This window comes from Larus michahellis, chromosome 10 (assembly GCF_964199755.1).
Source record: "Larus michahellis chromosome 10, bLarMic1.1, whole genome shotgun sequence".
Taxonomy (NCBI): Eukaryota; Metazoa; Chordata; class Aves; order Charadriiformes; family Laridae; genus Larus; species Larus michahellis.
This window is the reverse complement of record NC_133905.1, coordinates 2222036-2237232: the sequence shown is the minus strand read 5'-3', so window position 1 is coordinate 2237232 and position 15197 is coordinate 2222036. Positions and strand designations below refer to the sequence as shown.

The 15197-nt window shown below is 40.0% G+C and overlaps 1 protein-coding gene across 3 annotated transcripts in view; it reads left to right on the top strand.

Moving 5' to 3' along the window:
• Nucleotides 1-1771: 1771 nt before the first annotated feature.
• ARHGEF3 (Rho guanine nucleotide exchange factor 3) overlaps nt 1772-15197 on the top strand; it is a 136438-nt gene continuing 123012 nt past the window's right edge. For all 3 annotated transcript variants that reach the window (XR_012589354.1, XM_074602904.1, XM_074602905.1), the window contains exons 1-2: nt 1772-2032; nt 14986-15081. Coding sequence is in view for 2 of the 3 variants with exons in the window: in XM_074602904.1 (XP_074459005.1) it covers nt 14993-15081 (89 nt within the window). In the remaining variant the exon portion in view is untranslated. The remainder of the gene's footprint in view (nt 2033-14985; nt 15082-15197) is intronic.

Here is a 15197-nt window from a genome sequence, read left to right as displayed (position 1 = left end):
TAGTTTATCATCTTAAAAAACAGGAATTACGAATCAGTAATTACAAAAAAGTGTTGAATCTCCCTGGATGACATTTTTAGTTGATGTGGACGAGCAGATTCCAGTATGTTATATAATTACACAATTTACATTGACTAATCTTTCAGTCCCTGTCTACATAAGGAAGTGGAAATTTTGAGGACACATAAAATAGACTAAAAGGTCTCTAAACAGCGTCTCTTCCCATTTCCGGATAATGAATACCAAATTAAGGTTTAAAATAGAGGTCTAAAACAGTCACTTTTCCTTTACAGGCCTGGTAAGTCCTGAGTAAAAAAATGGACAGGCACTTGCTGCCTGTTGCAGCTCTGCTTTTGTAATAGGCACCACTTCAGTGGCACTACCAACGCAGGGGGTGGGACATGTTTTCTTGGCAGCAGCCATGATAAAGGCTCAATGTTTTGGGAATCCATCAGAAATAATCAGAGCTGAGCAGCCTCAAAGATTTCTGCATTCTGCTAACTGTGTCGATGCTGCTGGGAGCCCAGGTTTTGCCCTTAACATAGTATTGATTAATACATAAATGCCTGTGTAGCTAACTTCCGTAGAGCTAGGAAAGTGCCAGGTCCCCACGTACCTGTCTAATTTTATGTGAATTGCTGCTGTAGGAGTAGAAAAAAGGTAGTTGTAAAACTACTGTGGCATCTTGATGGCTATTTTCCAGTTGAATTGTCCCTAGTTTAAAAACAATATTTCACCTTAAGAAACAGTTTCTTTAAATGTGACTTTAATTCCAGAATGTTTTCATACTGTGTAAAGTGGAGTTCGGAGATTACTTAGTATCCCAAACTGAAGAAATTAAATGGCATTTAAGACATTTACTTAAAAAGAAACAAGGTCTGATGTTCCTGTGTCTATGTCTATACTCTATTTCTAGCCTCAGCAATTTGAAACAACTGAACGATTAAATCTTACTGCAAGATGGTAGGTTTGAAATGGAAAGCCTAACCATAGCTGAGGAACACAATTAATTATTCTATTTCAAAATATTTCTGGTGTCTGGGCTACAAAATGTGGTGAGCTACTTTTTGTCTTTTATTATTGCTTTTGCAATGGCTGTTTTAAGTTGGCAACACTACTACTGAAAAAGACCTACCACCTACATTTCATTTGAATTTGCATTTGTGTTAAGGTGTAATCGTTAGCATTTATTATTATATGGAACTAGTGCCTATAGACTTTGGTCACAGAAAATAAGATGATCTTTACCAGCCACAGTATAAATGCATATCAGAAAGTTCCTCTCCTAAAGAGCTCATACTCCACTTGCTTCCATCTTCACAGCACTAGGTTTTTTTCTGATCAATAGGGCTTCATAGTATATTTCCATACTTCTTTCCTCCAGAACAGACATGCCTGTTCCCACCTGGAATTTACTTGTTACTGCTTTCCCCAGGTTGTTGGTCTAATGGGACCTACTCTTGGTCACTTACTGTTAATCTCGTTTGAGATTTTCAGCGTGGAACTGATGCCATTTCCCTTTTTTTGCTCGCTCTTCCTCCTTAACTGTTTTGAACACCAACGTGGCGGTGGGAACCGAGCTTCCAGGGCAGCACAAGCCGTGCAGAGCCCGTGGCGCGGCCATGGGGAAGGGGGCGGCGGTCCGGTGCCCCTTCTCACCCCTGGCCTTCCTCCGGGGGCCGGAGGGCTCCGGGCGGTGGCGGCCGGAGCTGTGGGAGGAGGCAGGGCGGCAGGGGTTGGTAGCTCGGCGCCGACCCAGAGGGGAGGAGCGGGTGGGAGCTGGGGAGGGGAGACCGCGCGGGAGCGGCGGGGGCCGGCACACAGACACACGGCTCCTCCCTCCGCCTGCCCTGACAGCCGCCGGGCCGGCCCTGGAACCCCCCGCGTTCTCGACGCTCCCGCCGCCGGCCGCCAACGGCTCTCCCTGCCCAGCCCCCGCCGCCCTTGGTCGCCCCCGCCGTCGGATCCTCGCCGGGGTGGCAGCTGTGCGAGCCGCATGCCGGGAGCCGAGGAAGGAGCAGGAGGGCGCAAGGTAAGGTGCCGTCCTTTGCGTCTGGGCTCTGCCTGGGGTTGGGCAGGGAGGTGGCTGCCTGTCAGGGCTGGCGGGGCTCGGCTCCTCTGGGGCGACGGGAGGCGGCCGTGGCGGGGCGGACCACAAAGGTTGCATTGTGGCTCCGGCGAGAGCCGGCATGGAGCGGCAGCGGAGGTGCCCCGGCGGTTCGGGGGTGGGCGTGTGTGGGGACGCACCTTCCTCCTTCATCTCCTCACGCCGTCGCCGCCCTCCTCGCCCCGCTCTGGCGATGCCCCGGCAGGGGGGCGCGGGGGTCCCTCACGGCCGGAGCTTTACGCCGGCCGGGTCGGTGTGAGGCGGGCGGGAGCCGCCGCCTGAGCCAGCCCCCGGCTCCGCTCGCGCCCGGCCGCCCTGTGAGGGGCCCTGAGGGGGCGGGGGGCGCTTGACCCGCTTCCTCTCGGGGATCGACAGCCGCTCCGCTTCGGTTTTTTTTTGTAAATAACTTCTTACGTTTAGGGACGTTAGGGATTTATTTAAGGACAAATCTTACACGAGCGTCTGTTCATGAGGAAAACCCCGCGAAGGAAGGGGCTGAAGTCCCAGATGCCTGTTGTCTCCTTTGAAAACCGTAGTTATTACAAATAAGTTATTCCCCCGGCTGCTTGCACGTCCTGGTGGGTGAGAGCGGCTCCGCTGGCCTCCGGTTTTCTACCCTTCCCTCCCCTCAGCACAGCCCGCACCTCGGGGGGAGGAGGTTTGTAGGCGAAAGGAAAGTGCAAAAAACAAACACCCGGCGTAATTACTTACACTTGTGAAGCCCGTCACAGCAGAGTCCTGTAAAAGAGAGACAACGGCAATTAGCGGGGCACGGATCACTGCCTGAATTTCCGCAGGTGAGGCCACTGTAAGGCCGTCGATGGCGGGCTCCTTCCACCACCTACCTCAGGAATGTGGTTGGCGGTGACCAGAATGTGGGATTTACTGAGGAACCATTTACATTAACGCAAGAAGTCCAACCGAGGTAGCTGATACCTTTATTTTTCTATATAGTTCTTAAATCTGTGAATACATAAATGTTCATGTGTATCTCTTCCATTGTATGTGTACATACATTAATATAATTTGTAGTTTAGTATTATCCTTTAGTGCCTTATGTGCTACATTTTCATGGTGAAAGGGCAGAAGAAAATTCCTTCATTCTCAAACACTTGTTATAGAATTAATTTGATTACATACCCAATTCTGTAGCATGTACAGAGGTCTGCCAAGTGCAAAGAGTTATGAGACGGATGATGTATCTGTACAGAATTTGAATTCAGAATAGGAGCCTTGTGATTTGGAAACAAGTTAAGAATATTTATTGCGGAGTAATAAGTTTTGGCGAATGTAGGTAGGGGAGTGTGTGAAACGAAGCTGCCCCACTGTACACGAAGTGAGGGAGTGCACAGGAACATCTTTGTCTTGTCATTTAGTGGATAAAACTTTTATACATATGACTTGCTACCTGTTCTCAGTAAGTATTTATTATCCAGTTTTCATAAACAAAATACCATATTGTTTTGAAGAGAAATCCCTTTTAATTTCCCATCAGAATCGTGCGTATCAGTCAGCAATGTGACAAGGCCTCGTGACCGTGCGGACACTGTAACATTCAGTATCATTCCCTGCACATTTCCTCAGACCTCCGCTCTGTCTTGAATAGTGCACTTCTTCTCGGGACTGCTTTTGTGTAGACAGTTGTTCTGGAGTGATTCCAAGTTGTGGGTGTCTTTATGTGCGCACGATTTGGAGGTGTATTATGTGGAGTTGTTTCCAGCAAGCAGCCAGTGACACTGCATGTCCTTAAACAAAAATCTGTTTTGTTTTGCCGTTCATGAATTCAGGTGAGTGATACCTTACTCTGCTCAGGAGTTTACACATAATGTCTTAATACCAGCTCAGGGGCTAGTTTTCCCCGTGTTAAATCTCTTGCTTTAGGTGCTGAAGAAAACTAACCCGACCTCTTAAATTCTGTTTTTGCTAGAGTTTTAATTTTATGTTTTCAGTATTTTAGGTTTTTGAACAATCTCTTTTGACGAAACATGATTTTTCTGAGTATTTTTTGTGAAAGCATCTGCCCACTGCACAAATGCCGTAATAAATGCATTTAGAATCCTTTTGGAGTGCTTTCTGTGTGTATATTGTATTGCAGATCCCCTATACTCAGTTAAGTGTGATGTCCATTTTGAGAATTAACTTGTTAAGAGTTGCTGTTTTCTTCCTGTGTAATATGTGGGAAAACTGGCAGATGAATACGCTTAGTGGAAGACTAAAATATTTGGGGTGCTACAAATCATATTACTGATTTATTTTGTTTAACTTAATTAGTTTCTTAATGTTTAATGTGATCAGTCCCTTTATGTTATTTATTTATTTGTTAAATCTTAAGGATATAAGCATTGCAGGATCATGTCGGTTTTGCAGATAAATTCTAGTACTTATAGATAAATAGATAAATCTGGTACTTTACAGATAAATTCTAATCTGTGACTTGGAAAAAGCCTGAGCAGAGCAGCACTACATTGGAATAAAAGGTAGAAACAGATGAAAATACTTGAACTTGCTGGACAAAGAGAAGTTTTGAAATTTTCACATTTGCATCTGTACATACTAGCTGAAAAAAAAAGTTATTGCCACATATCTAATATTTTCTAGGTCCTATAAAAGTCCCTTTGATTTTTTTACCAAATTGTGCCTCTCCACTTGTGAGGGCGTGTTGTAGATTTCAGTTGTCCGAGTCACATGAAATCTGGAATAAACAAATGGCAATGGTCTTGCACAGGTCTCTAAGAGCACGTAGAACTTCTCTAGTGTAGTAGGTAAATAATTGGAAAATAAAGGACTCGCCAATTACTGGAGTGAATTTACTGATTAACAAGCACCTTGTACTTTGCTTTTGACTATAAATAGCTGCAAAGTAACTATTCTGAAATAAGTAGTTCTATAGCATGTAAAGGTGGTGGTCTCCATCCCCCAATGGATGTAAAAACAAACAAACAAAAAATATTTTCCCATATAGTGTCAGCCAGGGTTGAACATAAAGTTATATGCCATCAATTATGGAAATGTAAACAATGATTAACTTTGAGGTGCTCAACGCTGTACGGAATCCAGCTGAAGTAGTTAGCGTGCTAATGGATCAGACTGTTAATATCTAAACACAAGGGCATATGTGCATGCATATTGATTTACTTCTTAATCATGTGCTGATGGGTATTCAAGGCTTTCAAATCTGAGTAAGCATGCTGCCGTAGCTATGAGAGTTACTTCAAAGTATTATGTGCCTTATACAGACCACTGCTGAGGGTGGTACTTGAAGGCATAGCCAGTAGTGAAATCCAGCAATCCCCTCCTAAAAAAATTGTTTAAACTGGACAAGAAGCTTTATGTTTTTTACAATAAAAGAGCTTTTTTTTTTGCTTTTCACATTAAATTATTGTATATACAAACAGAAATGGTAACATTATGTGACTAGAAAAGTGCCCTATACTGTTTTTTTGTTTTGTTTTTCCCCTTTCTATATAGGATTAATTACCTTCACAGTCATGCAGTTCCCCTCATAACTCTGCAGGTGTAATCAATGTGTGGTACAACTTGTATTCAAAGAGGTTTACTGGCTTTTATACCACTGAAGCTTGCATAAACTTGGAAAGTTGGCAGGAGTTATCTGGACTTGTGTGGTTTCTGTAGAGCAAGAACAGCTGCTCTGCTGGTATCACCTCTCAAACGTTTTAGTTGTTAAATAGAAGTATAGCTTTCATTAGTTTATTTTAAACACTTCAGCATTTTTCCAAAATAAATTTTGGGGATTATAACTAGCAGAAGAGTATGTCCGTTACACCGTCCGTATTGTATCAGGAATCCTACTGATTTTATTTTAAATATTACAGTGAGTTCAGCTCGTGTTCCCTCAGAAGGTTCTGTCTGGACAATCGCCTTTGTCTTGAAGACAACAACCAGCTATTTGGGCAGCCTGTGTTTTGGGGGTGGCTGACTGCCTGTCCTTGTATATGTCCTTCCTGATGCATCCAGATAGCAGGTGGCTGGGAGAGGTTAGAGGCACGTATGAATTGCAGTACAGTTTGTATTGGCGCAGGCTGTGATGAGTGTATCCCAAACCTGGTTAGCTCTCTGTAGATAGTGACGTTCACGTGAGCATGAGCTTTAAAATGCTTTGCCTACAGAAATAGATGCTGTCAAAATTAGCATTTGTTGATGCTCCACAGATAAGTAATTAATATCCTGGAGAAAATTCTCTCAAGCAGGTCGATTACTGTGTGGAGGAGTGATCTTGCAAACTTTCTGACTTTGAGCTCTGACTGTGCTTAGCAATTGCAGGTGAAAAGCTGTAAAGAAGGAAAAGAAGAGGATTTTAGGAAAGTACACCTTTTTGACTGCTATTCAAATCTATTAAGTAACCAAGAAAAATAAATGCAAAACCAACTTGACAAACTTCAGTGGTTTGTTAAACTGTGCAGCAGTCATGAATGGGATAATCATGACTGTTAAGATAGTAGGCTGAAAGGATTATCATTTTAATGTTAAGGAGAAAATGTGACACCCTTCCTACCCAGGCGGGTGAAATTTTGAACCTGCTACCATTGCCAGGTAGTGACGGTTCTGATAAAGGGGAAAATGGGTTGTGTTTCTCTCACCTGTGGTGCTCTTTTTCTTGTTTTTCATTTATTCTTCATGCATTTTTGTTGAGGAGAAACCTTTTTATCATGAGGGAGGGAGGAATATGTTGAAAGGAAGAGAAGAATATGAAAAAATATGGCAGTGGTTACATTAATTTTACACTGGGCATGCATGCTGTATCTCCATTTTTCAGAGTTTGCCATTACCATGAAAAAGACTTAAATGAAGTGCTAGCTTCAGAAAACTCCTTTTTTTTTTTGGTTTAATAAGCTGTCCCTTAAATTGGTTTAGCTTTGTATAGCCCTTCTAATATTCTTTACAGAAATAGCACATAGTTGTTTCTGGAAATAGTTCTTCCCTAGATAAAATCTAGATTTAAAAAAAATCATAGATAAAATCTTTGTGTTTGTCATTGTTTAAACTTTTGAATAACAGCTGAGTGCTTGCTTTCAAATTCAGAAGTTTGAGGAGGATAGAGTTAAATTAATCTCAGAAATTGCTAGCTGTATGAGTCACTAAATTGGGAACATAAATACTCATAATCTTTGGAAAGAACCTCTCAACATTGTTTTGCTGCGTAGTGTCAACTGCAAAATACAATACAGTATGTTTAGCTGAAAAGTAGTTGTATTTACATTGGAAATCATAGTCTATGAAAAAAAATCAGATAACTTTTTGGCCTTTTTTGCTTGTTAAACTGACTGAAGGCTAGTGCTAAGTCTGCAGTAGAAGCTAGATTATGATACTGTTCTGTTCTGTTTGCTTGCTTTGTTGAAAAGAAATAAAAACTTGGAGAGGGTGAAAAGGGAAGAGAAATGGCCAGTGCTGGAGAATTCTTCTTGCGGGCTGATAGAACGGATAGGTTGTGTTGTTTACTGTCTGGTGCTGAAGCCAGATACTTGAAATAGGAACATCTGGATCTTTTAGTCCAGAGAGAAACGTATTTGTCTCAGAATGACATATGTATTTATGACATCAGTGACAAAAAATTCCTTTATCTATTTACGTTCAATAGAATATAGTACTTAGTATTCTCTGTGTTCTACTTAGACAATGTCTTTATTTTTGTGTGCATTTTACATTTAAACCATCTGTTTAAAATGTTCTGTTCTAGTCTTTGCTAATGTTTCACAATGTTAGATTTTCTTCCTAATCAGGTAAAAGAAATTTAGTTGTATGTTATTACTAAGACACAGAGTACTGAAACATTAAATTCCTTTTTTTTTTTTTCTTTGATTGATATGGCAATCAGCTACCATCCCTAAAAGTGACAACAAAGCTCACGAACATTCCCTGTTTCTCCCTACGCTGTTTCTGACTTGAAGCCACTAAAAGGCTCAAAGCTCTTAGTAACTTTGCAGATTGGATGGTGCAGACGAGTCCTTGCTCTTCTTGGTGGCAGTGATGTACAGTGTTATATAATATGCTGATACTCAGGCTGGACTAAACCAACAGTCTGAATTCTTTCATAACTTTTATTTTGCTCTGCAATAACTAGCTCAGGAAAATCTGTGTTTGCATTTTTGGGAATAAAACGTCTGCAGGTACCTGCTTGTGGTTTTCCCTGACGCTGGTGTCTTACTACATAAGCATATTTAAACAGTTCTGAAAGGTGTCTGAGTTGTAGCCACGTCCTCTCCTTGATGCTGGTAAACTTCTCCATGTGCTTTCTTGAGATTAATTGCAACGTAATTGGTTGTCTTCCTTTTCTTTTGGTATTTTTTAGGTAAAAGAGCTAAGTCTTGGTAAAATAAAGGACTAGTCCTGTTGAGAACAGTGTCTCATAGTAGGCTACATTTCTCCAGCATGGAGCACTATTCCATGTCAGTGCTCTGGCTTCAGCCTGGTAGAAACTTTTATTTATTTAACCGTTGTCTCTTCAGTTTTAATCTACTTTGTGATGAGAATAAATATAATGTTTATGCTATTTCAGAAGTAAACATTGTCTTTTATATATGGCTGGATAGGCTGTCTCACTGTCTATGGCAAGTGTGTGTGCATGGGAGAGGGAGCCAAACTTGATACTTGCGGGGAGACAGAATCATTAGATTATTTTAAAGCTTCTTCTCTATCGTCTTGGAGAGTTCTGATGCAATCACCAAATACGGAATGAGAAGTTATGTGCAGTGCCTGTGGGTCTCTGAACTACTTCCTCCAAATGTCTTTGTATATACACTTGTGTAAAGTACCTATATAAAACTTACCTGCACTTTTTAAGAGGACGGAAGGTGACTGTTTTTAGTGAGATGCCTCAAGGACAGGTATAAAAACCTTTTCAAAAACACGTATTTAAAAAGGTCCTCCAAAACCTCATTCTTCAGTGCATCGGGTGCATTTTTAAAGACCTCAAGATGGTAAGTAATGGTAATCATAGAATCATAATGTGTTCATTGAGGTCAAAATTTACTTGAAATAGGCATTGTGTGTGTGAAAGAAAGTTTATGGTATGCCAGGCTTGGATTGAAGTGATTACGCAAGGTGAAATTTCTCAGCACTGCCTGCTACTTGGAGTTGTAGTCATGAGAAATATTCTTCAAGAGCTTCTTGAGTTTTCACTCTGATTTTGCTGAAGTATGCTTTAGTGGTATAAAGATGCTTGGCAACTGCAGTATCTGAAAACCTCAGAAAAACAATTTGGATAAAAGGTTGGTTTTGGTATTTGTTGTTATGCAGTTAAATAGTGAAGTTAATTTTGAATCTGCCCTTCAACAAGCTATTTGCCGCAGGCGGCTGCTGGTTAGGAGCTGAGTGCTATCAAGATGTGAGGTATTACATGCCTGCAGACTTTGTGTGTGGAAATGTGACTTTTCAGAAAACAATACAAGAGTAAATGTGTTTGTTCACTAGAAATTACAGAATTCTGTGCAGCTAGTAAGGAAATGGAAAATCAGCTCTTTAAAACTGAAGATGTTATGATGTATGCTTGCTAATTAGTAATCTGTTGTTCAGGTTTTGTGAGCATAAAGACTTCTACTTGAGAGAATGACGGTGTCTAATACTCCTAATTTTTTTTCCTTTTTACTATATGCACATTAGTATAGTGATGCTACTGCCGGCTTTTTCGTTAAAAGGAGTAATAGTTTTTGCATTGAGGGGTCTTCGGGTTCAGTAAAGCTTTTTTAGCAGTTCTCTTATCAACCAAGTATAACAAGATACTATTTCAACAATGCAAAGCATTTTGGTGAAGGTAAGGAGCTGTGGGAACATGTTTTATCAGAAGATATTGGTTATTTTTACTTTAACTGTAGTGAACAGCTGTTGAATGATAAGTTATTTTTTAACTACTGCTACTGTGAATATCTTACTTGTCTGGAGATACAAATAGGGAGTGGAGGGAAAGGCAAAGAAGATTTTTAGCCTGAGGATCAAAGTGTATCTACATTTTGTAACACAAGCAAAAAAAAAAAAAAAAGCAAAGAAAATGGGCTTTTTGTAGGGAGTTGCTATTTTTAAAAGATCGGCTAATACTTTCCTCAGTCTGATAGATATAAATCACACGCTGGTTTGAGCCCATGGGGTGTTGTCGCTTCAACACTTTCCTTGAACCTTCTCATTTTTTCTGCTCAAATGATCCTATAATTCTCTTCTGTGCAGGTGTTCGGAGGACTGAGTGCTGTGCTATACTAGATCGCTTTCTTCCCCTTTCTTTTGTCCATTTAAGGGCAATTGCAGAACTTCCAGAATTAAATCTAATTATAAATGAACAAAATACACTTAAATGTAACACGCTTTTCAGTTCTTGAGCCAGTGGCTTATCACTGCTAGGCTTTTCTCTGCCGTTATGGGGTGTAAGAATCTACTCTAAGGCAGGTGGACTGATAATACATCAGATAATCTAAGTTAATGATTTTAAAGGAAGCATAAAAATGAGTTTCTTTGCAGACATAACTTAAGAGAATTTTGGGGTGCATGCTTCCTTCTGCGTACTGTAGTATTAAACAAATCTATACTCACTCATAGAAGACTAAGTATGCTAAATCTCTGATTTCTCTTCAAAACCAAGAAGGATATTTCTTCAAGACTGTTCCTTCAATAAGATAGTGACAGTGGTGTTAAACATAGCTGCTATAAATAAAGTCTTTGACATTGTTTTCCTATGTTTTTGTTCTTTAATTGCCTTTTGCCCACTTCCTCCTAAGACAGCACTGTATGATCTCTAAGACAGCACCTAATTAAAGTGCGTGTTCCGTATCTGGAACAGTCAAGGTTCAGTGTACAGAGGATGAGGAACAGAATACGTCTGAAGCGGAGTCTCTTAAATTAATATTCATTGGCTTGCCTTGGCATCTGGCCTCAAGTTATTAAGAGGGAAGATGATAGATTTATTTTCCTCCTTCAAGTTTCATCATGTGTAGCGCCTATGCCATAAAGTTCAAGTCCAAACAAGAGTTGGATGGTGATATAGAAAGAGGCACCTGTGAATAGCATTTTTTTTTCTGAACATTGTTCCTTTGCTTCTTGAATTGCATTTAATTTTCTAAGATGCTATTATTATTGGAGGCTAATTTCTGGGGATAGTGTTAGTATTCTCATTGAATAAATCCTGAACCAGTATATTCCAAACAAAATTTTACTTTGCCAATTTTAGCTTTAATTTAGTGTGGTTCACTTTGAATATAAACAATGTTTTTGGAGAGTATAAGCCTTACAATAACTTTTCTTTGCACAACAGAACAATTTAGTTTTATTTTAGACCTACTGAAGCAGTTTGTGTTTGCTAGAAATACTTCCACAAAATATTCTTAATGCTTGAAAAAAGATAGCCCCATCTACATCTTAAAATAGAAAAGCTTTTATTTTAAAAATAGTTATTCTGAAGAAAGAGTCTAAGAGCAGTCTGTGGTACAACAGTGAATCAGGATAGAATCTACAGGTTCAGAATTTTTCATTGAAAAGACTTTCAAGTAAGAGAAATAATGGTAATATTTGGTATCCATGGCTTTTGAAAGTGTAGATGGATACCAATTTTCCATTTGTCATTTAGAAACTAAAAAACTTTTGTTATTTTGACAAGGCCATAAAACTTGTCAGTGATGTGGGGATCAGCTGTTTAATTACCTGTTGCTCCTGGTAAAGAGTGAACTAGGACCTGTGTAGACCTGTTGTCAGGAATAGGATGACAAAAGAGTATCCCTGATGATTTTCCAGAAGCGTGTCTGACTCATTGCTGTCCAGCCTCCAAAGTGTGAATGAGAAGTGCTGCTGGCTGGCAATGCTGAATGGACGCTTGGTCTCAAAACTTTAACATCTCCTCCATCTCAAAAGATGGGAAGAAAGGAAGAGTATGATGTGAAAGAAACTGGCTGGTATAGTTTATGCTGTAGCAGACAGGTTACATGGTGGGCATTGCTGGAGCATTGTTCGTTCTTTGGCGTGGATGGAAAGTTAGAGGGATGCTTTGCACTGCCTGCTCCCATCTTGAGGACATGCGCTCTTGGCTGCTGCAGTGCAGAGGACAGGACAAGGCCTGAGGAAGGATGCTTGTCCACCATTGTATTGGCTGGCTGTTAAACCTCTCTCCTCCACATGTGTAAGTGAAGAGTGCATTTGTTTAGTTAGGGGCTCACTTGGCAGATCTCTCGTATTATTGGAAACTGAGCAGTGGAGGCTGCAAGAGCGTGACTGTGTGTCTTTAAAGACTATGACTTATGGTTTCCAAAAAGCCCGTTATCTTATCCAGCATATAGATATCTTTCTGAAGGTGTGGTGGATGAGATCTTGCTATCAGAATGAATAAATGCTAGCCTCTTGATGCCCTCCTCCTATGTTACAGAAAACACCAGAAGCAGATTTTTGTAAGATCCTGAGGTTGTTGAGGGGAAGGAGTACAATGTGTTAGTGACTTCTTCAGATGTTAGAGTGGGAAGATGAGGGAGTTGAGAAGTTTGACAAGATGTATTCCTCTCTGTATTACATTACATGGTGGGTTTTTTTTTTTTGTGAAACATGTGAGAACATAAATTGGGTTTGTGCCATATTTCATTTATTTTCTGTTAGATATACGTCAACTTTTGTCATCAATTAGTCATAGAAAAGTTTGTGACGCAGTAACTTTTATCACTTTTGTCCTCTGCTTTTACTCTAGTTTCATTGTGGAAGTCTCAATGCAGAGAGATGTATGGAGTGTTTGCTTAGATGTTTCCAAGGGTGGGGAGGGGAGTGCCGAAAACACTTTCTTTAGTCATACGTTGAACACTTGTACTGATGTGGTACTAGTTCACAAGTGAACAGTAGAAGTTGTGTTGTTTTGTTTTGTTTTTCTGGAATGGCAACCTTGTGGTTTTGTAATTTGAATCTTTCAGCTTCCAACTTTGAGAATTAATGGATTGCTTTTAACCTTCCCTTGAACCTTTGATCTTACTTAGTACAAGGGACTGTAAGAGGAGGTAAAACTCTTGTTGGCATAAGTTGCATGGTCATTGGAGCATCTAGACTTTGCCAATGTAGAGTAGAAATTCATTACTGAAAGAAAAATTTTTATTTGCCCTGTCGGGAAATTGCTTCCTGAAAGAGGGGAACTTTGCAGAAGATGTTTAAGTATGGACTCTTGCATTGTTGCTTCAAAATATATTTAAGAACAGCTCCCCTCTTTCTGCACTATTATAGACTAGAGAGGCAAGTAATAATTTAACTTTCAACACCTGCTGCTGAGCCACTTCTAGAATTACTAGGGTTTTGGGTGGGTTTGGTTTTTGGTGTTTTTCTGTTGTTGTTGGTTTGGGTTTTTTTTATTTTTAAACTTTTGATTTATTTTTTTTTCAAAGTGGTCCAACTTCAAGATGAGGAGTAAATTTGAGGTCAGGCACTGATCCAAAAAGAGGTCAGATGGCTAACAGTTCCTGCCTTCACCAAGGCGAGACTTCTGTTGTTCTTCCTTTCAGAATAGTTTTCCAGATCTTTAAAACAAGATTTCAAGAAACAAATTTGCTCAGAAACAGACGGTGCAGAAGTTTTATCCCTTTCTGTTACAGTGGAGGTAAAAAAAATATGCAAAATTAAGGACTTACTCTGTTTTCTCTGGAACGGCAGTGCTGCATGCTCCGTTCACAGCAAAGGGCAGGCAAAAAGAGGACATTAATTCCAGCTGGGACCAAATTTTAGTTGATCTTTTTGGGATTTCTGGCTGATAAACATGCTTGCTAGGGCTGTTCATTTACTCCTGCATGGGCAGAATTTTGAAACAAAGATCGACATTCTCTTCAAAGTACTTGTTTTGTGAAGATTGGCCTGATCTGCCTGCCACTGATGGGACACATGCATTGTGCTCAACTTTTCGTGCTGTCCATGACTGTCAAGTCAGATTTTGGCCCAGGTTTCACACAGGTTAAACCAGATTTTTAATAGTTCTCTCTATCTTCTTGCAAAAAGCAAGGGATTATTATCTTGACAAGCACAGCCTATTTTCTGGTTATGCTCTAGTAGGTATTAATTAATATACAGTTGAACCTGTTCTCTGTTAATCAATTAGGTGTTTGTGCTGATCATAATAGAAACCAGGTGTCAAATCAAGTTGAATAAGATGACTTTGATGGCTAAAAGCATTCCCCCCCTGCCCCCTTTAAAAGAAAAGGGAAGAAAAAAGCAATAGGTGTTAAGAAGTTCCATGTTAACATTGTGGATCTTGTTACCAAAAATTAATAGTGTTTCATGCTGAAATTAACTTGCCTTTTCTAGAGACTTCATTTGTTCTTATCATGCAAGCTGTTTACTTGAAGCACCTTTGGCCATGTAGACCTTTTGGAAGTGTTGTAACTTGGGAATGGCTACTGCCAGTCTTTGAATATGGCTGTGCTGTTTTTGAGAGTGACTTCAGGCATGAATGAATTGTTATTTTCTGTAATAAGCAAACTATGATTGTGAGTTATTAAAATATGCTAAAAAGCTTCTGTATCTTTACATATCAGAAACTGAAATTTTCTCCCCAATGTTGTGTGGATCATTCCATGGCAACACTAGCTGTGACTGCTGCTCTGAATTAACATAACTGACACTATGCATAGCCCTGGATACAGGCTTGCTGACATCAACTCTTTTGGCATGTGTTCAGAAAAGTAAACAAAAGACAATCAGTGTTGAGTTTGGCATAACTAGCAAGTCCACAGAACTGCCAAATCCGTCTCAAAGTATTCATCCAATTAATCCCATTGGTTTAGGACTTTAATTTAAGTGACTAAAGCATACTGTATTTGGTCTTAAAAGTTCTTGTCTTAAAATTTTGGTTTTCAAATGAATTAGTAAGCACATTCTTCACTTGTATTACATTTTTTTTTATATTTTTTGTTGTTGTTTCTTTATAGAAAAAAAATGAATTCTGAAAGCTCAGCAATTACGATGAGTAGCCCTGCTGTAATAAACCAATGTGCCAGAGGAGGAATGGAAGAAGAAAAAGTTTGGTAAGCTTTACTTCTAATTTTTTAAGAGGTTAGTAGACAGCAATCGTAGAATGTTTGGAGCTGGAAGGGACCTTAAAGATCACCTAGTTCCAACCCCCCTGCCATGGGCAGGGACA